The 27024-nt window shown below is 35.9% G+C and overlaps 1 protein-coding gene across 1 annotated transcript in view; it reads right to left on the bottom strand.

The window, feature by feature from the left end:
- HDAC9 (histone deacetylase 9) overlaps window positions 1–27024 on the bottom strand; it is a 572450-nt gene that overhangs the window by 180912 nt on the left and 364514 nt on the right. Inside the window, exons 19-21 of the mRNA XM_057549729.1 lie at window positions 26708–26795; window positions 20977–21096; window positions 20568–20665 (exon numbers count right to left, since the gene is read on the bottom strand). Of these exons, the coding sequence (XP_057405712.1) occupies window positions 20568–20665; window positions 20977–21096; window positions 26708–26795 (306 nt within the window). The remainder of the gene's footprint in view (window positions 1–20567; window positions 20666–20976; window positions 21097–26707; window positions 26796–27024) is intronic.

The following is a 27024-nucleotide window of genomic DNA, read 5'->3' as shown; positions in this document are numbered from 1 at the left end:
GTTCACGGCGAAGTCTTCAAGCACAATGGTCTCTTCAAATGATAGGAATAAGGAGACTAGGGCTACTGACAATGGCCGGATGAAAAAACATATGTATTGCAACTTTTTTCTCTACATAGAGAACATGTACGATTATGTCAGATTCACAGAAGATAGCCACTAATCAATTAGTCAAGCTTTCAAACTCCCTTCTTTACAAAAACAAGGCTGGGGCACGACAGATCTTTTGGGGATGCACATTTAGAAAAATGGGCTGTATGTAATCTAGTTTAAAGAGCCCTGGGCTTGAAGTCAGACAGCTGTGTTTGAAACCAGGCTCTGCCATTCACTGGTTGTGTGATGGAGGCATGTACTTTTACTTCTCTAGTTTCAGACTCTGCCTTTGGAGAGAAGAGTGTGGTGGGATTAAAGGATCCCTTCTAGCTAATTCCATCCATCTCTGAAATCTGACATCAATCACTTTAGCAAACCATTGCATCTGTTTTCCCATTATGTTATAAAAGCATTATTTTAAACGTTGATGATATTCAAAATATTTAACAATCACAACATAAGACTTGACTAATTTGTACAGACACTGACCACATTGCCTTCTTTGGAGGGTTTAAATGCACTGACAAAACATACAGACCATAAAAGCTATAATGTCAATGACCATGATAAATGTCAATGACCAATTTTTATAAAATGTAGCAGTAGCAACTGAAAAAAATGGTATTTAATATTTTTGCTTTTTCCTTGCTGTAGTGGGTCCTTACTCTCACTCATTTTTAAAAATTACCCCTGATTTGATTATTTACTCCCCTATTAGGCTTTTCACATCTTCTGCCATTAATTTGCTTTTATTTTAGCATTTCATTCTTAAGTGTTTGTACTCTGTCCTCACTTCCTTTTGTCTCTTTCCTTTTATTGGTCTTCACTTAGCCATTTCTATCCTTTCTTTACTCACCTACTGATGTCCTTTTCTGTCTAATTGATAATGTTCTTGAAGTGTCATAGACTTATTTTCTATGCTATAAGATACAATAACAGTCTCAGGACACATTAAATGACCATCGCCAACATCATCACAATCACCATCAATACCACAAGTCCCACAAGAATATCATTCACTTAATATCTATATCCAAGACATCAAAAATGAATATATAATATTTCAGTTACTAATGGATAGCAGTGTAATGACGTATCGACAGCAGATAGAACTAGGCATTTCTCAGAAATGTGTTGTAAAAGTTCCTTTTCATTTTATTTTCTTGTCCTGCATATTGGTAGGTAGCTGCTACCTTACATGCTTACCAAATAGCCGAGATAAATCACATTAGGCACATTTCTGGTACATATCTGGTGAAATCTGCCCACATCAATGGACAAAAAGATATTTAAAAATAAAAATATTATTCAGTTTTACTCCCTTAATCTTTACTTCAAAAAGTCTTCCAAAAATAGACTACTGTTTACTCATACTAGTGGATTAAAACTATGTCAATATGTTCCTAGTGAGTAAACTTTTTCCTGGGCTAATTCTGTTTTTTCTAAATGTCACAATCAGCTGGATAAATTACAATTCAATCAGCAGTTAAGATAACCAGACATGTGAATTATTCTTTAATGTTTTTTCAGTTCGGTAACTTCTGAGAAAAATCCCAATCAACTGATTTTTTAAAAAAATCTATTCATTTGACTAATTTGATTTCCATGGAATTAATTACTTAATAGTGTTACATAGGAATAGGTAAATATACTCTATTGAAATCTAAGAGTTGAAAAGAGTCTTTCTGCTGCTTTATAAGTTCTATTAAAATGACTAGTTCTGGGCTTCTCTGCTTGCGCAGTGGTTAAGAATCCGCCTGCCAATGCAGGGGACACAGGTTTGAGCCCTGGTTCCGAGAAGATCTCACATGTCCCGGAGCAACTAAGCCCGTGCGCCACAACTACTGAGCCTGTGCTCTAGAGCCCACGAGCCACAACTACTGAGCCCGCGTGCCACAACTACTGAAGCCCGTGTGCCTAGAGCCCACGCTCCGCAACAAAAGAAGCCACGGCAGTGAGAAGCCCGCACACCCCCAACGAAGGGTGGCCCCCGCTTGCCACAACTAGAGAAAGCCCGTGCGCAGCAACAAAGACCCAATGCAGCCAAAAATAAATGATATTAAATAAAATAAATATTTAAAAAGTCTTAAAAATGACTAGTTCTATATTAGTAATAACAAACACTAGAAACGAAACTCTTAAATTGTAACATTTCCAAAGAGATCCTTTAAAGGTAAATATGACACTACTTAATTTCCAAAGAGGTAGTTAAGGAGGCTTAATATCAGATTTATAAAGATGCTCTGAATATATTTTGTGAATCATGATTTGGGGACTAAATTTGCAAAATCCAGACAAAAGAATATTCAAAATTACAGAATAAATTACCTTAAAACTGATGCTCATTGTCTGATCTTAATGGCTGTTTAGAATTTTCAGAATCAGTAAGGAACCCCCAAACTCATTTTTTTTCCTAATGGATTTAACCCTACCCAGGGTCACCTACAAATTTATTCTGGAGTTTATTGAAGTCTTCCATTTGTTTTAATAAATATAATTATACAAAAGTCCTGGACATATTTATTTAATATTTTTAAAAGGAGACTAGGATGTCAAGGGTATTTTCTCTGTTTCATTTCATTAACATAAATCACTCTGGTTAAGATGAAACTCCCTACACATGAACTGCATTAAAGCAACTCTACCCCTTCGGAGGAAAGTCGGAGTCAGGCCAGCTCAGGGACTTGCCTCAGTCCCGGTTTTGAACACGTTCACAAACAGGTGCAGACCCTTCACACCAAAACCAATAGAAAAGTGTGTGCTCCCCATGTAAACACTGATTGCTCGTCCCACCCGCACTTTGTTTTGTTTGAATTGACTTTATTTTCCCTTGATGAATCCTGTTTATTTAGAAAAAAAGTCTGCCTTAACATACACTGGAAAGAGAGAAAAAAATCCTTTACTTTGATCTCCTTGGCATGTGCCCTAGGATGAAAAACGTATCGCAGTTGAATTTTTACGTCAAGACCATCCTCTGTCAGTGCAGTTTCTCTATGAAATTCTCAACCTTTTTAGAGTTTCTCTGCTTCCCATCCCTAGCTAGATTAGCCACTAAGTTTATCTGAGGCTCATTACATGATATGTTGTACATTGTTTCATTCTAAATAATGGCAATACAAGGCATTAGGGTTAAATATACCAAGGCATATTTACCATCAAACTAAGAAGATTAATTTTCAGAGTCCCTCATTCACATGAACCTTTTCCAAGGCCTTGTACCTATTTTAAATTTTTTTCCTTGGTATTCTTTCTCTGAAAGAGAGTACTCATAATCATAGAAGATTGAATGAGACCCATAAACTGAGGTCTGACTCTGAGTAGAAATGATAGCATGCCTGTGTTGTGTGAAATCATCCTTCCCTGGACACCTGCAGAAGCGGGGGCTACTTAGAAGGCTTGGAGTAGCATCTCTTTCCCTTATCTGTGTTCTCCTACTGCATGGTCAATATTTTATCCTTTGTTGATTCTCTGTCTCATAGTAACTTTCACTCCCAACTAGGATTGTATACTTCTCCAAGGAAAATGCTGGATACTTCTGCATTTTCCTCCACAGCAACTAGCCCAGAGTTGAGCCCACAGTAGGTCAGTTACTTGTAAGGCAGCTTTATGCACATCCATACCTATGACAGATACCTCAAGCCCCAAAGGCTGAATTACGAAACTGATCAGTCCGTCAGAACACAATTGTGCCGTTTTTGCACCCCTCAGCAGCCGTGTCAGGAGAGTTGTATCTGGGAATAAGTTTCCAATAAACCTCAGTTTCTATGGTATCCCCCCACAGGCATATATCTGCCTGCCAGAAGGGAAGACGGCATTGCTGAGTGGCTGGTATATTTCTAAAAATATATATATTTCTAAAATAAGTATATTTCTAAATCCATTCATGTTTGTCTTGGGAATACACTTAGATTCCCATTTTGAATGAATGGTGAGCGAACATCCAAGCTTTTGTTCTAGCCCTGACACTAACTTCCTGTGTCATCTTCATAAGTACCTTGTCCAATTCATAAGGATGTCTGAGGACAAATAAACCATTACAGTAGATGCAGGGCTTTTGAGCTTTGGGAAGAAAGATACTTCTTTAACATTGGGCCCAGGAAATATCTATTGACGATTCATGGAGGAAAGCATTCTGTAGGTTTATTCTAGGGAAAAATTCTTCCCTCAACTGTCATTTTGGGAAGAGAAGTGTCACACTTCTGCCTCTCCCAGAACAAGAAGTACAAGAGTCCGCATTACATGGAACACGGCGCCTTCCAGCCAGCCACACCATAGTTTCCCAAACACATCCCATACCTGGCATGTTGGAATCAGGGTCAATTCAGCCAAGGAAAGCTGCATTCTTTTGTTATTCAAGAAAATCATTTTCTCCTTTTTTTGAATCTATTAAATGTCACAAAGGTTTGTGTGTCATACTGTTATTAATGACTTCTGAATGCTTTGATATAAATAATTTTTTGGTTTATTCTTGTGTTCTTATGCAGGCGTTTTTCTTTCACTTATATAATTCAACCTACATGGATATCCTAAAGACATTGGTTGAGTACTTAAACATCCAGTAAAACAAAAGAGCATTTTAAGCAAACAACTAAGGACTTTGCTGATTTACTGCTCTGATAGCCATAATTATCTTTTGAATAAATATGTGATAACCATAGCTGTGCTTTGATAAAGTTCAGGACATATGTACATCTAGAAATATTATCTTTGGAAACAAAATGACATTACCACACCATGATACCCCAGGATCCACTCCCAAAGCCACTTTCTTTTTTAACCAGGAAAAGTAATATAGTTTAACTCTTATTGTCTTATTTCAGGGTGTGCTTTCTTATCATGAAAGGTATTTACTTAATTGAAACTCTTCTCTTATTGACATAAAGATAAACTAATTTACCCTCTTCTCCCTCAGCAAAATGTAGTCATAAATAACAAATGAGGCTTTAATATTTCTTAAGTCCATAAATGGATTTACCCATAAAACCAATTATGTGTTCACACTGCAATTAGTTGCTAATTTTAAGAGTTAAAAAAAAAAACAAATCCATGTTTTTAATGTGTCATATCTGATCTAATAAGTTTGGGAGATATGTGCACATATTTAAACTGAAACAAAATATACACAGTGACTGTAAAATATCACCAATTTGCTATAATTCTGAATGGCAGTAACATTACCCTAAGAAAATTCACTGGATGATTTAATAGTGATATCAAAGGAAACTGACCCTCTTTTCCCTTTTCCCTCTCTTGTTGATTCTCTGTTTCTCATTCCTTCTTTCTTTGTCTTTATGACCATGTGTTATCTAAGAACCATCTAGATGCAACCAGTGAGAAATGGAGAAGACAGTCTGTAGAATATGGCTCACCCAAGTGCTCAGTTTATCTGATAATGAAATATTATATTATATATTGCACTTATTTATATTAGATTGATTGCTGGAATCTAAAGGGTAGATATATTTTACTTACTTTTATATTATCATGTTTATTTAATTAATAATGAACTGTCTAAAGTGCCAACTAACTTTGCTCCCTGTATATCAGGATTTCCCAAACTATGTTCTATGGAATGCTAGTTTCTGTGGTATCTGCAGTTCTTTTGGGGGAAAGAAACTGGGGAAATGGAGAGTTCCATGTTCAAGTAATTTGAGGAAATAATGTGTTAAATAATCTAAGATTTCCTTACTACTGGAATTCTAAAACTCTTTAATATGCTTTTGCAAATTATCAAGAGGAGATTTTTCACCAAAGGATATTTCTTATTGGTGAGAAATGCATATTATTATCCCCTGTATCTCGTGCTTAGCAGAACGTAGTGTGGAAAATACTTCTACTGGTATCTCAAATTTAGAGCTATGATTGGACTGTCTTGCTCTCCCAGATCTTTGTGATGCCTGTCTTACTCTACTTAGGCCACCATAACAAAATACCATAGACTGAGTGGTTGAAACAACAGAAACTTATTTTCTCACGATTCTGGAGCCTGAAAGTCTGAGGTGAGGGTGCCGTCCTGGTTGCATCCTGTAGAGGGCTCTCCTTCTGGCTTGCAGATGGCCACCATCTCGCCATGTGCTCACAGGGCCTTTCCTTGGTACATGCATTCAGGGAGAGAGAGAGAAAGCTCTCTGGTGTCTCTTATAAAGACACTAATCTCGTCAGACCAGGGCCCTGCCCTCATGACCTCATTTAACCCTAATTACTTCCCAAAGGGCCAATCTCTAAATACCATCACATTGGGGGTTAGAGCATCAACATATGAATTTGGGGGGGGACAAAAGCATTCAGTCAATAACAGTGCCTAATAAAAAAATATATTTTGAATTAGCTGAGTACTCTAAGACTTTTTTTTTCTTTTGATCTGAGCTGACATGTTCATCACTGACAAAAAAATCTGTCAAGGGCCTCCTTAATTTCTCTTAGGAGGTTAGGAAGTGGACGCTCAGTCTCGTTTTCTCAATACTGCTTTCCCTGGGTTCTCCATATGGTTACTTAGGCCCAGACACATCATCCTTGTGGAGAGCTAATGCCCAGTCCAGCCTACGCGTAAGAATACTCAGATAGGAGTACTGGATGCATGGTCCCCAGGATCGTGTGGGAGATCAGAACACACTAATGTCAAATTAACAGAAATAAGGCAAAAATAGTTAAGTTTTTATTTCAAAAAGAGCTAAGTCAGATGGTATCACTCATGACTTTCCTACCCAAGACGTGATAAGTAGGGCAGGAAATAGGCCTGAACTCCACGTCCCTTGGCTTTCATAGCATGACCAGATCTCCTTGCCGGAGAGGGCTAAGGCTTGAATAATTATTAATTCGCTAAGATGCATAATCCATCTTTACCAAATGGACCAAAGGCAACAGAGCAGCAGCAAGCTTGCAGAGGACAGAATGCTTGGTGACACTGTAGCCAACCCCTAAGACGGAGACTTCCTCATTTCTGCTTCTTGGCTTTGAACTGGATTGAGAGCGCTTTTGTATAACCCCTTTGTGAGAGACTCTAGAAGCTGGGATTTAATTTTGTAGAGTCTCCTGAGGGGTCTTTATTCCTCAGGGTGTCAGGACAACTCTCACACCACAGGAGGGTTCCTCACTTATTTCCACTTCAAAGGAGCATTAATAATCATCCTCCTTATTACAGAATCCAACCAGACCTTTCTGGTGTGATGATTAATTGGGAGGTGTTACTTTTTTTTTTTTTTTTTTTCCGTCCAATATATCAGGTGCAATCATTTCAGCCCCTAAAAATAAATGTTCTCTCTGCAAAAAAACAGGAACAAACAAAAATGTTTTGAAAAGTAATCACTTGTTTAAAAAATGGAAATTGGGCTTCTGTGTTGTAAGGAATGTATGGGCATAACGGTGAAATCCAACACTGGTAAATGATCTGACTACCTCAAAGTGAAGTTTTTGCCTTCCTACAGTGGCCTTTAACCCTGCCCTTTCCTCCAATCTGAGAAGAGCTGATGTTGATGGAACATATAATGGCCCCTTTCCTGTGTAGTAAAGTCAGCAATAAAGCTTAGTAATTAAGGGTACCAGGGAGGCCCAGCCCAGCAGGCTAGTGGTGTGGCGAACACTTTTAGAACTTCAAACAATATCAAAGTCACTAAGAAGCGGGCCTAGCTCCGTTCTGGTTTGAATTAAGCCTCACTTCCACACGCACTTTTCAAATCCAAGCTCAAACAAGAAAGCCAAGGCCTTCTGGATTTCATTAGAGCCAATTATCTTATCTGTTTCATCTCAGACCTGACCCTAAGGCTGGCAAACAGCTATTCAGTGCATTTGTGTGGTTGTTTGAGAAAGCCTCCAGTCAGCCAATGGCCCGAGGACCTGCTAATTAAAACACCGTTGCCCCCTGCCTCTAGTGATTAAATATTTTCAAGCTTTTGTAAATAATTTTTCCATTCTTTGCCCCAAGCCTCAAAGGTCCAATACATGCAGTAATTTATTTAGTTTGTCAGAGAAGACTGTTGGAAATAGGGTCATAATGGAACCTTTGGAGACTTTTATATGTCTTGGTACTTCTGAAAGTGACAGTTTATAAACCAGCCAAATGTGTATACCGTTCTGATGTAATTATGGCCTAATGGCCTTTCTCCTTTTGAAGTGATACAGTGTATAACAGGCTTACATTTTGTCAATAATCATATTTCCTCAAATGTCAACATGATATCTAGCATTGGAATTTAATGAGATCATTTAAGTCCTAGAAATCGTATCAAGGTACATTGCCTTCAAGCTTCTTGCCTGAGGGTGGGTCACAGTCAGGAAGACTAGCTTGGGAAGAAGACTAATCGAATTCTTGCTCGCTCTTTGTGGCAAGGACCTGCTAGAGAACACTGAATTCTTTCCAGAGCCAACTTCTGAGAAATCAGTGAGTGATATGATGATGCCACTTCAGAGAAGAAAATATTCAGGGAGAACATTTAGAATTAAAATCATTAGACTAATAACTTTTTCCAGACCTAATTTATATTCAGAGTGATCTGAGAACTTCAGAATGATACTTATCTTACAACCGGATTGTGGGGAGGGGGAGGACATTAAGAACTTTCTTTGTAGCTGCGACGTACACTACAGCATACATGGGTTTGCTGAACACCCCAGGAAGCCCACCACGGCCCTCCTAACACATGGACTTCCCTGCCCCCCAAGCTCCTTGGGCGTGACCTGGCCATGCGCACCAAGGTGCATGTAACGCCAGACTAGACCTCCTCCTGGACCAAGACACAGACAGAGCAGCGGGTGAGCATACACAGCAGACAAACACCTCTCTTCCCTACTGCCCTGGGCACAGCCATTCAAACTCACAGCTCTGCTGGCCAGTGCAGTCATGTTTTATGGGAGGAAAATAAAAATCCGGGGTTTTGTTTGTTGTTCTTCTTGCTCTTTTTGAAGTATTACAAGAAAAAATGTTGGCAGGCTCATTAGCTGCATCCAGTGTTCACTAACACACTTATGAAAAAGAGCTATGGGACGGAGCAGCTCTGCTTCTGCTGTTCTTAAAATGACACTTTGGTCTTATCCTAAAGAATAGGCTTTTAATTAAAAACATCCACCAAAGGCAAACAATTAAACAATATGTACAGCACCAGGGGGCAACCTCGTGGTTCAGTTACAGTCTGGAGCCATACCAAAGGAGAATATGTGGGTATTTTACAAGGAACAATACGCTTTTCCAAAGGTATTATAAAACAACAAAATTTTAAAGTGGGCCTTCAAACTTGGTACAGGATTTCATGCTCAGCTCTGACAATGGGATGATCTTTTTACATTCTAATTTCTTCAAAAGCATGTTTAGAGAACTGTGTCAAACATTATGTCTATATATCTATATAGACATATATCATTGCTTTTTTAGAAGACACAAAATAGTAATTTGTTTACTTTCAAAAAATTGACACTAGTAAACTAACAAGTGAGTGATCCTTCTTTCATAATTATTATTTTTCATTTGGATCCTGTATTTGATTTGTATCAATTGTCATATCCTCAAATAACTAAACTAAGGGCAATAATATTAAGCTTCTGACAGACTTCAGTCTTCTGAGTAATTTAGAATTTCATCAGATAACTAAACTGAATCAATAAAATATGACACACCCCAGATTTTATTATTTCTGTCCCTGCCTTTTTCACCTGCTGAGTCACTTGGAAAAATTATGTTTATTGCAGAAAAAGGCATCACTGAATAATTTCTGCAAATGTATTTTCAATTTAGAAGCCCTGGAATATGAAAGGGAAGTGACAGTATCAGAAACTTATACAAGGGAGAGGACTTGGGTATACAAAGCAAAGTCAGAGGCCCAATGTGGCAACTTTAACATTTAAGAGACTTTTTCTGAAACTGAAAGCACAGAAGATCAAGCTTTCTTTGGGCTATAAAACTTTTAAATTATAAATCTGTGCCAGCTCCATTCTTAATCTGGATTGTAAATAAACTCCCCTTCACATCTTAGCTTTCACTATTATCTGAGTAAAAATGCTCATTTGTTTCTGAAATTCAGTCCATTTCAGTAACTCCAATATTGCTTGAATTTCAAGAAGTTATGAAACAACAAAAAATATACATCCTAGGTGAACCAATATTTTGTTTTCAACTACAACAATATATATCTTTAATACATGAGATAATATGTAGAGGCTATTTTTTGACGGCCATTTCTGCAATTATTTGGGGATGCAAAATATGCCCAAGTTGAGATGCAGATGGATTTAAAATTCTGCTGAGATTGAAAGGTGACTCACTCATCCATCTCCCCCCTTCTCCCACCCACTTTTTTTTTCTTTTGGATAAAATGTCTAATTTTTTCTCCTGAGGCTCAGACTGTGTATTCTCAAAACTTTTTTTTTTGGCTGCCCTGCATGGCTTGTGGGATCTTAGTTCCCCAACTAGGAATCAAACCCAAGCCCCCTGCAGTGGAAGCATGGAGTCCTAACCACTGGACCGCCAGGGAATTCCCCTCCCACCCACTTTTTAAATTGCAAAATATGAATTATAATGGCAAAAATGTTACTTTGCTGAGCCTTTCCTATTAGGAGTTATGCAGTCTATAAGCCTGCTGACCTCCGTATGGCTTCACAACAACAGGGCTGCTCTTTGGAGTAGAAAACGTTTAGACAACAAATACCCAGAACTGGGGCGCCCATAAGAAAGATGGACAGATTTATAAGAGTTACAAGGACAAGCCCTCACCCTTCTATAAAATTGCCAGAGGAGTTTAAATGTCTATATAAATGGGAACAAATGTTGACAAGTTTCATCTACATGACATCAAATCATTGGGATGAAATATGGAAAACTGAATCTATCATTCAGATACCTGATGTCATGCAAAGACCTGGACTACTATCTGAAAGTCCTGCCTACCAGAAAATGGTGTAAGCTTCAGCCCTGAACCTCAGAAGTAATACCTGAACAGACTTCCTATTGAACACGAGTTTCCCAAAGTGGACCCTTTTACTTGGAAAAGTTAATAGGTAAATTTCTATTAGTAAACATTATATTTATCTAGCTCAGAAAAAAAGATTACAAATTTACATTTATGGTATATTAAAACAAACTTCTGTCTCTTTTTTCACATTATTTGTCATCTCAAACTTAGTTACAGTAAACTTCAGGTGTGAAATCATGGAAATGGAGGGGAATTATTCAGTTTCAAGAAAACACATGAAGAACAAAAGGCATTGAAATTTGGTTAATAAATAGTTGCTTAATGAAATACAGGATAAGTGACTTTTATTTGGTTTTATCTTACCAGTAAATGAAGCATAATCTTAAAATATTCACTAAAACTGTGAAAAAAGTGAGACTCCATAGTTTATTAATTATATTTATCTTCCATTCTGGCTATGTCATATCATAATTAACTGCACACCAATTCCATTACTACTAGATGAGATGATTTAAGTTGATGAACTGATCTGAGCTGCTTGACAGTCCAAAAGATCTGCTATTTCTGGCCTAAAAAGCTTCACAATAATATTTCGTAGAAAACTTTCATTTCCTGATATCTCTGAGTATTACACATATGTTGGGAGGATTTTGTGCAAGGCAAGGGTTTTGTAATCCACTGTTCCATCTTGAAAATAAAAACAAATCATTTCTAGTCACGCAAACTGCTTTCTTTCTTAGAGAGAAGTGCTAGGGAAAAGTTAATAGAACATAGGTACTCTTTTAATTAGTCCTTATTATTTGGAAAACTGTATAATTGCTACACAAATTCCTGGAAATTTCTGGCTTTAAAACTGTTCTAAGTCAGAAGGGAAAAATGTTGTCTTAAAATTTTTACAGTTGATCTGACCTTTTAAAATAATAATAAAAACTATGCCTTGCATTTGAACTATTTTAAATAGTTCTTCACAGAAGATAATATAATTCACATTTCAAAACTTCAAGCACTTCAAGATACTTCCTGGACTTTTTACCTGAGTTCTATACTGTCTAATAATATCATATCTCTTTGATGCTCAGCTCAAAAATGAAGTTTGCAAGTTTCCCAAGGAAGACAGGTGTGCATAAGATCAATTTACTCCCAGGGTCAAAGAGCAAAATTCTAAGGGTATCTAGAGACACACACCTATAGAAATTGTAATTTTTTGATGAAAATTGGTACAATATGTTGCACAGATGAAAGAGAAAAAATTATTCTTAAACTATACTTACTGCTGAAACTAAAGAGCAGATAGAGCTGACAGCTTTCTAAAATTTATTCCTATGGATCTTTTTCTTCTGACCTATTCTGATAAAACTTCTTGAAACATCTCTACATGCTGAATATAAAGAACAGAATCTGCACAATGAATAAAATTGTAGATCACTCCAGCAGTAATTTCATATGTATTGCTCTTCATTGAAATAAAATATCAATAGTGAAAATCATTACTGCTTTGTTCCCAAGATTGATTGACAAGTTTGGATTTGAAGCCCACATCTTCTTTATTAGCCAAGTCTTGCAGAAAGAGAAAATGTGGGCTTGATTTGTGAGCTATGATAAATGGTCTGGGAAAGATGGTAGTAGGGCCAATTTGATATGTACAGTATTTCATATTGGCAAATTGCTTCAAGAAATTCCACCCTCTTTCCCAAAATGTCTTCAACATCCTTGGGAAAATACATACTATCATGAGCATAATATATTTGGTTGTCATTAACAATTGAAAATCCATTTCAAGACTGGGAAGCATCAACCACAGTTCTTATAGACACAATAAGACCCCAAATCATTTTGCAGTATTGAGTATGATTTCTAGATGACAACAAATCATTCTTTATTTCAAAATTGGATCTAAGCATTCATTTATCAGTCTATGTTCTATTAAAATTTAATTTGGGTTTTCTCAAGTTCAATCACATACCCATTCCAAAAATATCTAAATGTGTGCATAATAAAAAAAAAATTTCTTTTAACAAAAAAGGAAAAAATATATTTTCCACTGTAAACAGTCTCGTTATCAAAAGGAAGAAAAATTATAGGGGTGTTATTTCATAGGCTTAGTGTGGCACATGAGGAAAGGCACAAAGAGAAGTGGCTTGGAATTATTATATGATACAAGGGTAGTGAGAATCAGGGAGTAATTTTCAATTTTAAAATAGTATTACCAATTTAGATGTCGAAGATAAATGCTGGATATACTAAAATGCAATGGCAAAGAATTTCTCACTTTATTATTGTTTTGTTACCCCTACTCTTGACAGAGGAACTATAGTTTATAGCTTAGGGCCAAAGGAGTACTGTCTCTACACTCACACTTACTGCCACCCAGTCCCTGATCACCGTTAACCAGCTATGTGACATCAGGTTAACCAACCTACTGAACTCAAGGGGGGCTTGGTATCCTCATCTGGAAACTGGGAGCACTTAATTCAACAACTTGTAAAGATGAAAAGAAATGAGCAACTGGCAAAAGTCCTCAATGAATTTCTATATTACTATGATATTATTATCATTATATTATGTTATTATTTTTATAATAGTTTTACTTTCCATTCTCTTACCATGAAATTTCACTAAAATATGATAAAAATAAGAATAACCATAAAAATATGTACTTAGTTGTCATTACCAACGAGAGAACATAAATATTTACTATGATCCCATCTCATTTCTCAGACAGAATTAAGCAACCTCTAAATTTCAGTCTCTGCATATGACAAGACTATTTAGAAGTCAGTGCTCTAAAATTAGTTATAACAACAATGATATGTTTGATAAAACAAGAGAAAATAAAATATTGTACTTATTTATGTTCACTGCCCAAAATTATCTACTATCATTCCATGGTAAATTCAACCACTCTAAGAAAACTCCAAGCTAACCATTACTGACTAGTTGTCTGAGGAATAGCTAGCTGCTCTATGAATATGACAATTAAGGGCTCTATTCTCTGCTCTCAAGTTAAATGTATATGTTTCTATTTTTGCCGCAAACAGGAGAAATCATAGGAAGCTCTATTTTAAAGATGCTGTATCTACAATACAATTGACAGTGTGACAGATGAACTGAGAATAGATGTTATCTAGTCAAGTTTTCAGTCACAGTTTTGTATCAATGGATTTTAAATTTGCTTATATCATTAAAGCAAACAGGTATAAACCAAAGACAACGGAAAGAGATATAGGCTGTTTGGGCTCTTTGTATATGTCCAACTGATTCAGCTGCTTTGACTTCATAACAAATATGCTAATTTTTAAACATTCTATTGGTTATATGGTCAAAGTATTTTAGCAAAGGCTACATTTGCAAGTACAAAAACATTTTGATTAAAGAGATACTTCATAAGTCAATGAAAAGAAAAAACAACTAGTTTACAATAGAAATAACAACATATATTTTGACTAGATATTTATCTTCTAGATTAGATAACTCGCTCAATCCCTCTTTTTCAGTTGTCATACTGACAACCTTGGTGAAACAGAAGCATTCTGTTTAGGAGTTTTCCCCCAGAGGTGAACATGCCCGAAGACCTGATATTTACAGACCCTTTGTATTTGGAAATCCTTACCATGAACAAATATTAATTATGGTAGCTACAGACTATAAACACGTTGGCCTGGAGAGCAGTAATTTTTTAAAAATCACAACTTGTTTGCATCTAAGGAACCGAGATCAACAGCTCTAAGCCACTCTCTTAGCTTGTTTTCAGTGTGTGTCAAATGAGTCATTTATTATTTCATCAATACCTTCCAAATGTAAAGGGCTCATACCTATTTTTTGAAATTAAAAATCCACAGAGATCGTCATTCATTCACTCATTCATTCATTTATTTTTCTATCCAATAAAATATGCATAATATGAGGGACTACTAATATTTTATTTCTACATTGGAAATTGCTACTCTTTTTTTTAAACACGTGGAGATGTTTTCCTCATTAGATTCAATTAGAAGCATGAGATACATATTATCTTGCCCACTATGAACAAACTACTAATACTGTTAAAATTACCATACTACCCAACGTAATCTATAGATTCAGTGCAATGCCTATCAAAATACCAATGGCATGTTTCACAGAACTAGAAAAAATAATCTCAAAATTTGTATGGAAACCCAAAAGAGGCTGAACAGCCTAAAAAATCTTGAGAAAGAAGAACAGAGCTTGAGGAATCACTCTCCTTGACTTCAGACTATTATAAAAGCTACAGTAATCAAAACATTATGGCACTGGCACAAAAACAGATACATAGATAAATGGAACAGAATAGAGAGCTCAGAAATAAACCCAAACACTTACGGTCAATTAACCTATGGCAAAGGAAGCAAGAATATACAATGGAGAAAAGACAGTCTCTTCAATAAGTGGTGCTGGGAAAACTGGACAGCTACATGTAAAAGAATGAAATTAGAATACTCCCTAACACCATACACAAAAATAAACTCAAAATGGATTAAAGACCTAAATGTGAGGCCAGACACCATCAAACTCTTAGAGGAAAACATAGGCAGAATACGCTTTGACAGAAATCATAGCAATATAGTTTTTTGGATCTGTCTCCTAAAGCAAAGGAAATAAAAGCAAAAATAAACAAAAGGGACCTAATTAAACATAAAAACTTTTGCAAAGCAAAGGAAACCATTGACAAAATGAAAAGACAACTAACTGAATGGGAGAAAATATTTGCAAATGATATGACCAATAAGGAGTTAATATCCAACATATATAAATAGTTCATACAACTCAACATCAGAAAACCAAATAACCTGATTAAAAAATGGACAGAACTGAATAGACGTTTTTCCAAAGAGGACATGCAGATGGCCAACAAACACATGCAAAGATGCTCAACATCGCTAATCATCAGAGAAATACAAATGAAAACCACAATGAGATATCACCTCACGCCGGTCAGAATGGCTATCATCAGAAAGAACACAAATAACAAATGTCGGCAAGGATGTGGAGAAAAGGGGACCCGCACACACTGTTGGTGGGAATGTAAATTAGTGCACCCAATGTGGAAAACAGCATGAAGGTTTCTCAAAAAATTAAAAATAGAACTACCATATGACACAGCAATTTCACTCTTGGGTACACATCCAAAAAAAACCAAAAACACTAATTCGAAAAGATACAGGCACCCCAATGTTCACAGCAGCATTATTTACAGCTGCCAAGATACGGAAGCAACCTAAGGGTCCATCAACAGATGAATGGATAAAGAAGATGTAGGGTGTGTGTATGTGTGTGTATGCACACAATGGAATACTACTGAGCCATAGAAAAGAATAAAGTTTTGTCATTTGCAGCAACATGGATGGACTTGGAGGGCATTATGCTAGGTGAAATAAGACAGACAGAGAAAGACAAATATTGTATGATATCACTTACATGAAAAAGCTAAAAAAATACAACAAACTAGTGAATAGAACAAAAAAGAAGCAGACTCACAGATATAGAGAACAAACTAGTACTTACCAGTGGAGAGAGGGAAGGGGGGCAATTTAGAGGTAGGGGATTAAGAGGTACAGACTATTATGTACAAAATAAGCTACAATGATGTATTGTATAACATAGGGAATATAGCCAACATTTTATAATAACTATAAATAGAGTATAACCTTTAAAAATTGTGAATCACTATACTGTACACCTGTAACATATAATATTGTACAAAAAATAAATTCTCTTATATAAATAACCACTTTAACATCTATAGAACTCTTAAAGAATTAATCTTTAGAAAAAAATGTGTCCAGCGCTCATCTAGGGATTATGGATAAGACAGAACCATTGGAGCAATATTTTGAAGTGACTGGAACAGAAGCTGCTAAGCAGGCATTTAGCACATTTGTTGAATGAAGAGAAGACATTTGAAACTGTTATAAGCAAATGAATGGGTGTCCAGAGTTCTTTGTGAAGCATGCTCCTTGAGGGACCGAGAGATAGGATTCATGCAGGTCCCTCAGGGGTTTCCAATGCTTCTACTGTAGTGTATTACTCCCCCTTTCTTCTCTGATTTATTTATTTATTAGTTGATTCATTCAGCCAGTATTACTTAATAGCTCTTCTCTGCCATGCTGTGGACTAGCCATTTGTGATTTAGGTTTGGGGTAGAAGGCCTTATGTTTCCGTATAAGTTCACTATGCTTTATCACACCTTAGTCTTTTAAGTCATGAACAGTAGAAGAGAGTAGCAGTGTGGTGGTATAGAAAGAGCATAGATTTTTAGAGCCACACCATGGCCCTTCCATATAGTAGTTCTGTGGCTTATACAAACCACTTAAGAAATAGCCATGATGTCTATGAAATTTATAATCTAGAACCTGGCAGGTAAGACCTTAATACAAATACCCATAATTATTTAATAAAATGATAACCTAAGAAATACATTTTAGGTGAACATAGAAGATATTTAAAATTATTTGAAGAGTTTTAGAACTCTTGAGAAAAATCTGAATCATAACCTTCAGTTATTGCAGAGATGAATGATAACTACAAGGAAGAAACAACGAATTATCTGAACTAATTTAGATATTCTATTGTATTTTTAAAACTATCTTTAAAACTTACAGCAAACACGAAAATGTTTGGTTTGCCTGCAATTTTTTTTGCCACAGAGAAAAACACATAATAGAGACCACAAAGGCGATATACATGCAGATTTTAAATTAGCAGCCATCTTACAACCTATTACAAATGGAGTTTCAGAGAGGCTTTCCTTACAAAGATACTTATCATAGTCCAGAAACAATTAAAAATTAAGAAAAAAGAGAAGGTACCATTTACTCTTCTCCCAACCTCTGTATTCCGCACCCACGCACAGATGCCAGAAAGAGCTTTAGTTTCAATACTTAGAAAAAGGATTATATTAAGAAGGACATGCTTATAAAATAATACTACATTAAAAATTATTTGGGAGTCTATCGCACTAGAGCCCAAAATTAGAAAGAAATTTATATATTTAGATGGGCATTCTTTGCCTGCAAAAGACTTTATGAAGTATGATCTGTATACCTGCCATGCAATCCCACCCTCATGCTCTTGAGCCCACAGAGCAAGATCATTTTACGGCTCCAAGCTTTTCACAGTCTATTCCCTCTGCCTAGTATGAATCCCCCTACTCCAATTCTTTTACCCCTTGAAAACTCCCACTCATCTTTGAAGGCACAGGTTGAACGATACTTGATGAAGCCTTTCCCGAAACCCTTCAGGAAGAATTCATCATTTTATCCTATGTCTAAGGACATCTGTTCACTAGAACAATAAGTATCACTTCTATTATGTTCCCTGAGAGCAAACTGGCTCTAAATTCCAAGTGCTCGCCATCGTTCCTGGCATATACTAAGTGTTCAATGAATATTTTTTGAATGAAGGACTTACTTTTCTTGATTCCTCCTTCAAAAGTTTACAAGTACTTCTAGTTATACACATTGAGCAGCAAGCAGACATGGTATAGTACAGTTAAAAACTGACAGAATTATTATAGTTTAAATCTGGGTCTTAAATAACTGTGAACATTAAAAGTCACAATTTTACATTTCTGCAGCCTAGCTAAATAATGCTGCTTCTCCTCTAATTAAGTCTGGATATGGTGACCGCACTGGGAAGTTTAAAAAAGTTTTCTAAAATAAAGGGTCCACATTCCAGGCAAAGAGAAGCTGCCATTCTTGGGGACGTTCAAGGAGCACTTGATTCACTTCCCATTTCAGTAAAAAATCAATAATGTACACTTAATATCTGTTTTCACATTATTTAATGAAATTGTTGTGTTCAAAGGGGTTCTTTTAAAAAAATCTCATCTACCATTAACTTTGTCATGAGAAAACAAATAGATACAAAATATTAATTATCCTTCCCCGCTGTGAATGCATAATGCATTCTTATGTAAAGCTACAGTAACACAGATAGTATTATGATAATAAAAAACTAGTAATTCTATGTTGCAGACCAATGACTATGATCATATGCTATAGTAAAGTTGAGAACTTAATGTGTGTTACCATGTAAGTTACTAGGTCAACTTGGTAAACAGACAAATAAATTCATATGTGAGATAATATAAAAATCTATTATCCCATTAGAGTTCCTTAAAAATATTAATAATGTTTTGTTAAAAATAATTCATAATATTGAAACCCCTATAGTTTCTTAATATAATTGTTTACTTTTACTGCTAATTAACGCAAGATAGCTTCATAGACAACCCAAGTCAAAATAAATAAACTTATTTCACCTATTTTTTTCTATAAATAGTAAAGATACATGTACTATTTATAGAACATGTACATTGTTTTCAAAGTACAAATCTGAAATATGAGAATTTTTCTCAAATATCAAGACAATATATTTATTTTAATGTAAATTCTTAAAAATAGCAATTTTCTATCATTTTTCCTGGGCCTGTTTTCAAATGAGAAATGACTCCCAAAGGAGAAATTTAAGTATGAATGATACAAAGGACAACAGAAACCCATCAAAACTTTACTGATTAAAAAATTTTCTTATGTATTTCAGATGCGTTGTCGACAGGATTCTTCCCTTGGGAATTTACAATTGGTAAATTAGCCAAAGAAAAGAATGCTTCAAAAATTTCTTATCATGCAGTTGTTTGCTTTTGCTTCAAATAAACAAAACATCCAAAATTCACGCAGTACCAATAGGTTAAAATCTCCTAAAATTTTGCAAGTGAGGCACATATTGACATAATCTGCTATTTCCCTTAAAACAGAGACCTTTCCAAACAATGAACAAAATTTTAATTCCAGAGAATAAATGCCTTAAAAAACTATATCCAAAACAAAAACTTTTAATTTATTGTATTTCTTGTTTCAACTAATTTTTAAAGCTCTTGAGAAAAAAAGTAGCAATGCGTATATATTAATATACACTTTAATTACTGCCTACATTTTCTAAAGAAACTGGCAACAACCAATTAATCAGTTGGTGTTTTAATGTGAGAGGGAAAATACACATATTACAAGAGGGAAAAGCCATTTACTTAACCATGAAATGAGATTGCCTAGGCCAATGTTCCTTGGAACTAAGAATGCCAAGTGGTGCTAAATGTAAAAATATGTGCAAAAAATTCTTTAGTCCAGTGAAGTTTGCGAAATGTCTGTTCAAAAAAGTTAAATAGGTAGTGAAGGAATTCCCAGAGCGGTTAATACGCTAATGTCCATTATAAATCACATCATATGTCATAATAGGGAGAATTTTCCAGAATACTTAATAATAAAACCTTTTTTTCCCCTTTTTTTTTTTTTGCAGAAGGAGGGGAACATGCCTGGCCATTGGCGAACATACCTATATAACTACAACTAGGTCTTGATGTACCTTTTTTTGGTACACATACTCCTTAAGTGGCTTTGTAGCAATATTCAGGTCCCTCAAACCAAACATTTTTTGGAGCTTTAATAGAATGACTCCTTTAGCTACTTTACCTTAGTTAGAAATTTACGTTTCTCTTTTACATTTGGTGTTGTTTCATTTGTTTTCTAATTTTCCACTTTCAGAGAAAGAAGTACCAACCTGAACGCTTCAAGGTACTCAGTATCTCCCATGGGGGGATCAAGGCCACCTGTCCAGGCAATATTTATATTGTATCCTTCTCCAAGGCCTGTTCCAACCTAGGAAGAGAAAAACCACACCACAGTGGGTAGAGAAGAGCACAGGGAAGAAGCAAGAAGAGAGGAAAACAAACACATGTGAGCTCTTGAAATAAACATCAAACAACATGTCAAATCAGCCCAACTTTGCTTGACAACCAGTGCTCTGGGTTATGCACTTGTTCTGCACTGGTTCTTGGTCCCGTGGGACAATTCAGTAATCTCGTGTAATTTAAAACACCAGCAAAGGACAAGAAAATTAGGGGTAATCATGCAATGCAATTACCTGAAAGATACAAATAAAAGTGGGGCTCTAAAGAAATAAACCGAACCTCATTTGGGGCTCCACTGCCAGGGAAAAAGTTCCCTTCATCATAGCGATGGAGTGAAATATACAGGATGCTGGGGTCAGCATAAAAGGCCTGCTGTGTACCATTTCCATGGTGAACATCCTACAGGGAAAAAAAAAAAAAAAAAACAGATGACAAATACAGTTGCGTCTCACTCTGTGTGGAGACAACTTTTCTAATTTCTAGTTCCCTGTCTTTCTACCCCACCCTCCTTCTCATTTTCTGTCTTGTATGTCCCTCTTTCTTTCTCCTGTTCAGCTTGCTTCCACACCACCCCCTTTACTTCCTGAACTTTCAGGCAAATTACCCTTTAATGCACTCATTTTTTAAACTGGCTTCTAAAAATCAGGAAACCACAGCAAACATGCCCTGGAGACTCCAGATGAGCAGTCATTGAGAAAGCCCAGTCCTTTGGTACAATTAGATATTTATACACCGGCCCTTTGTACTCTTTGCTTCAGTGATGGAATCTCGCATCCTGTTTTATGGAGGAATTTTATGACTTATTAACTGCCAACAGTTCATAACCCCTTAGGCTTAATTAACTAGCCTCATTGGCCTCTGAAGAAAGACTAATGTTTAAACTACAAACTAGTATTTTGCAGAAGGATCTATGGCTTACAGAGCATTTTCGCAATTCTTGACAGAACACTAAACATACGTGTACGCATTGATTTGCCAAGTCCCACCATTAAGGTCAAAGGCTTTGCAACCAGCTGAGTAAATTGGCTTTCTTGAAGCGTTCAATTCAGTTAGCAGTCCCTCAGCAGTTAGAATGACTTCAAAAGAGATGCCAGATGCAAAAAGGACTTCATACTTTATTTTGGTAAAATCGTGAAGGCAAGAGTCAAAGACACAGGAGCGTGAGCTCATTAGCTATTAAATCATTTGGGTGAAAGCAGAAAGATGGCATGAGCCTTTATGCAATCTTGTCCAATTTGCCTAATTTTAATATTATATTATGGCTCTCTTCCCAGCCTCCTTCTTCCTATATTTTCTTTCTCCACACCACTCCGCCTTACCACAGGAAAAAAAAAGGGCCTGTTTCATTAAAATTAAAGAAAAAAAATTCTTAGGACATTTGTATTTGATAATGATTCAAAACTTAATAGTTCTTTTTTTCTAATTGTTTTATGATATAAACATGCCGGAATTGATAAAAGATATAGGAAAAATAAAACCAATAGCATTTTTAAAAACGTCCTTACTAAAAGACCCCAAGTGTTAAGAGTCTCAGTTAATATGGTTCCTAATAGCTTCTGAACAAGATAAAATAAATGACTCATAAAAGTGAAAAACCTATATATTTGTATTTAATATAATATTACTGCTAGATGTGTAACATTTATAGTTTCAGGTTCTGTTATAAAAAAGTATTGGTCACTTGTAACTACTTACTTACATTATACTTTATTTTATATCAGTAAGAATCACACTATTTTCAATAATGATTCCTACAATTTTTGAGTCAGGTACCATATTAAATATCTTGCATAGGTTATTTAACATTTATATGAGGTATATGATATTATCGCTGATTTAAAAGGTAAGTAGAATGAGACTTGGAGAGCTTCAGTTATTTTTCAAGACAGGGTCTTGAATCCACTTCTCACTCCAAAGGCCAAACTCATAACCATTATGCTGTTAACTTACACTTACATTCATTATCTCTTTGATCTTCTTAGCAAACCTATGAAGTGAGACTGGTGGTCATTATTGCTCCTTATTGAGGTTTATATAACTTGTCTCCACTTCAACCTCCAGCCCAGAACTCCCTCAGTAGACACCACCAAAACCTCCTTTTGGTAGGTTCTAAAAGCCTGCAGTGAGTTTGCTATCCACAGTGTAGACATACACTAATCCTCCCCCCTTTTACATAGTACACATTTCCAAAATCAATTAAGGAATCATAACATATTTGGAAAGAAAGGCATCTTTCCAGAAACTTGTCCTGACTAAAGGCATACACACATCAGGAAAAAAAATAGCTTACTGAAAAATATATATATTAATTCCTGGATTTCTGAATGTTCAAAGGAAAGGAAGGAGGAAATAGCAAAACTTTTCCTTTATGAGAACAAAAATGATACAACTTAACCCACAATGTCTTGAATTTGCTACTGGATACCTAGAGGATGGACAAACAAAATATTTTGAAAAATAACAATGATAGAATGTTTGCATTTCTACTACAGGATAGAATTTTTAGTCAGCGTTGTAAGAAAAATTTTGCTCTGGGCCTAGATACATCCACAGTTTGAAAACCAGAAAAATATTGCCTTGATGTTGTAAAGGTTTATCTGAGAAGGTCAAATAAGAAATAATTTGTCTTAGATATAAAATAATATGTTCTTCAAAAATGTGTTGGGTGCTTATTGTTACATAAATTTCAGAATAAGAAATATACTCTTGCCCATAGCACAATAAGGTTTCGACAGACATTATTCATTAAACTTCACAAACCCATTCTAAAAATACTTGGATAATTCTTGATTCCATATTTATATTCACAAAGCATTTAGAGACAAAGGTAAGTCCAAATGTGCCTTTTGTTTTGGGCAACAACTTATAATCTTGAGAGTATTTTTCCAGTTTCTCTGAAAATATAAATACAAACTACTTACTGGTCAGATATGATCTGAGGATTTTTTTCTCCATAGCAACAAATATATACTAGATCAATATAAGACAATTATTGGTGATTATGAGGACTTACTATAGTAAGGAAATGAACCAAATCATGAACAGCCTCAAAATAGATCTTGTATCTAAGATTTGCTGGGAAATACTGAAAAATCATTTCGCTATTTTACTGGTTAAAGATATACTGTGAAAATTTATTCTATACAAGGATTTAGAGCCAACATGTTTTCACTACAATGTTAAAATAGCTCTGAATAAATTATATATTCTATCAACTAACGTTATCACTTATAATTATTTAGTACTGGCACTTGCGACAATCCTCTGGTCAAGTTTGATGCTTGACCAAAAATGGAATTGCCTAAAATCTATGGACATTTGAAGTGTCTTTTTTTTTTTTTTAATGAAAATACCCTAAAACATATTATTTTCAACTGAAAGTCACATTACATAAAAGCTACCTGAGTCATTCAGGCAAATCCTACTTCTAGGACAGGTTCACGCCCTGAACACAACGGCCAGTCTCTTGCAAGCTGAAAAGCAAGTGCACCTGCTCTCTCTCCTCACCAATCTGCATATCTTTGGACTCTTCCCCAGAAGGAGAACTGGAATGAATAAGCTCCACAGATCAACTAGAATCATTCCTGCCTACAATACTCAACGCCTCTGATATTTGGCTGTGGCCTCAAATAGGGGCTGAATTAGAGCTCTCTGTTACTAGGCATCTAAAAAATGTGGAATCTAGCTGCTGAAACAATGGAGTAGCTCTGCCTTCTGTTGGCCCAGGAATTGATGGAGCTGGTTCATACCATTTAGCTAAAGTTAGTGACTTTGTATATGCAGGAATGAAGTTCTTTTGCCACTGAAGAACCTTCACTTTTCCTCTGCTAACTTGCAGAACAGACCTGTCAGCCAGGGAGAACGGATGTCTCAGCGCCACGTGGCACTTTAAAACTTCCTTCTCGGCAGCTGGAAGAAACAGGGGAATTTCCTCAAAGTATCCCTGCAGCTGCAGAATTTGGAAGACTTGAAAGTAAGAATATGCGGGCTGGTGGTGATCTCAGAGGCAACCCTTTGGAGAGAACTTCATATGTTTAGAGAATATAAAACAAAAACTTCTCTTTTACTATAGCCTGTTGGGAAATCAGTATCCTTTACGTGGGATAATGGAGCAAATTCATAATAAAGGCCAGTAAGCTTACAGGACACTCCTTATAGCTACCAAGCAACTTAATTTATAAATCATATCAAATTACATCCAACAATCTTTTATTCTTACATTCATGTACAAAAACAAAACCTTACACACAAATCCTCTGAGGTACAAAATATTCATCTATCACAAGCCAGGCATTTTAGCCTTCAAGTCTCTTGTACAATTCACTGCTTTAGAGTTTGGATGTCACAAATGTGCTTTCAAAGAGCCTCTTAACAGTTTTTATCTTCATAGAAGAGGAGATTCCTCAGAAAGTAATACTAAAAAATTCTTAAGGATAGGGTGACAGCTTAACAATCTCCTTCCTGAATAATTGTGACAAATTTAGAAAGCATAGAAAAATTTTCCCACAATCCTTGGTCTTCATCTGCTACCCTTTCTTCAGGTTTTTCGCTTATCTTTCGAGCAAAACTTAAGAGTTCTAGGAACATACTAAATTATTTTTTAAATTTACCATCTTATAAATCATGCAAGCCAATGATTATTAATTATTTAAAACGTCATTTTGTACATACATGGGAAAATAGGTACTGATGTCCTCATTTTTGTAAAATTTTAAGACCTTGTTGCTGTAGTATATCTAGGCCTTCAACACATTTCTTTAATGTTGAACTATGACCTATACTGAAATTTAAGCATGTTTGGAAAATACATGGGAAGTTGGGTTTCAATACTCTCAGCACCAAAGAACTTGCAGAAAGGCTACACTGCAGGATGTGGAAAATAACCATTCCTACCAAACAGTACAAATGGTTATCAGTCTTTCATTCCTTTTATCTTCATTTTAACTTGACTAAGTATTTCTTCACATGGCTTGGTTTGTGCTCTCTCAACCCTTTGGTGTGCCTGCTTAACTGAATCGGAGGGCGGGACAGGGAGGCCACGACTTCCCAATAAGATTTAATTATGAGTGCAGATATGAACAAGATTTAGACTATTAAGCCTTGCACTTCAAAAAAAACTTTTAACATATTTTGCCTTTAAATCTTTTATCACCTGCAAAAATTAATTAAGTGCAGATGTAGCAGGTTAGCTTTGGATGCCAGGGTTCATTTCCTGTCTATGCTTTGTCAGGCAACCTATTACACCTCCTCGTGAACTGGAGGCAAACCGAAAACGGGGCTCATAAATCACCAGTCAGCTCTCTTTCGCCCTTTCCTGGGTTGGTCCTTTTGTATGGGGCAGATCTCCAGCTCATTATTCACAAATATACTATAGACAACCTGCCAAGTGTCATCTGCATTTAAACAAACCATTTGTTAAACAAATTATAACTCTATTGTGTAAGAATGCATCATGTTAAAATGCAAGACTAATCTAATGCCTCTGACTTTTAATCACTCAGGGTTCCTGCCGGGAGTCATCCCAAACTGGCATACATGATCTGAGATCTTTTCAGAAAAAAATGACATGCTGACTTGTTTTAATAATACCACTGTTGCACAACAAGCAACATGATTGCTAACCAGGGGAAGTGGCCAATTGGTTACCAAAGCAACAGCATTCTTTCCAGCACTTCTGACTATTTAAAGTCTATATTCTGCAGGGAAAAGTAAATTCAGGTTCTGTTGGGTTATTTTAACTGTGGAAGTATCAATTCATTTAAGCATCATAAAAGTTGCCCTGATCTGCGCCTTCTTCTCATTAAATTGCAGTTAACACCATGAAAGTGAAACGTGAATGTTTATGGTTTCAGAACTGCAATCCTGAATTTAATGAGTTTCCACATTCAAAGGAAACACACCCTTCAGTTGTTTGCAAGTGCGAAAAGCAAGGCAACCTAACAGAGAAATACAAATTCACTCCCTTTTATCTAGAGTCACTGAAAATGCAGCTCTGGCCAGGAATACATACCAGATCTACAATCAATATCTTGCTTATATTTAGTTGGTCTCTCAAGTATTTGGCGGTAATTGCAACTGAATTAAAAAAGCAGAACCCCCTGCGGAATAGAGAAGAACAGAGAAATAAGAAAGCAAATCAGCCAGGAAAACCATTATAAATAATGTTCAGAGCATTTTTTAAAATGCTATATGATCTCTGAAGCCATAAATCTGCTTCTGGGAGTACCTCGCAAGATTTCTCAGTCCATCTGCTAACAATTAGAGGCTTCAGAGACATGCACGGGGCAGGTGACCGCCAGGAACCGTGGCGCTTGGAGATGGGCAACA

This window comes from Balaenoptera acutorostrata, chromosome 7, assembly GCF_949987535.1.
Source record: "Balaenoptera acutorostrata chromosome 7, mBalAcu1.1, whole genome shotgun sequence".
In the NCBI taxonomy this organism is placed as follows: domain Eukaryota; kingdom Metazoa; phylum Chordata; class Mammalia; order Artiodactyla; family Balaenopteridae; genus Balaenoptera; species Balaenoptera acutorostrata.
Note: the sequence above shows the minus strand (reverse complement) of the source record. Positions and strands in the feature narration are given on the sequence as shown.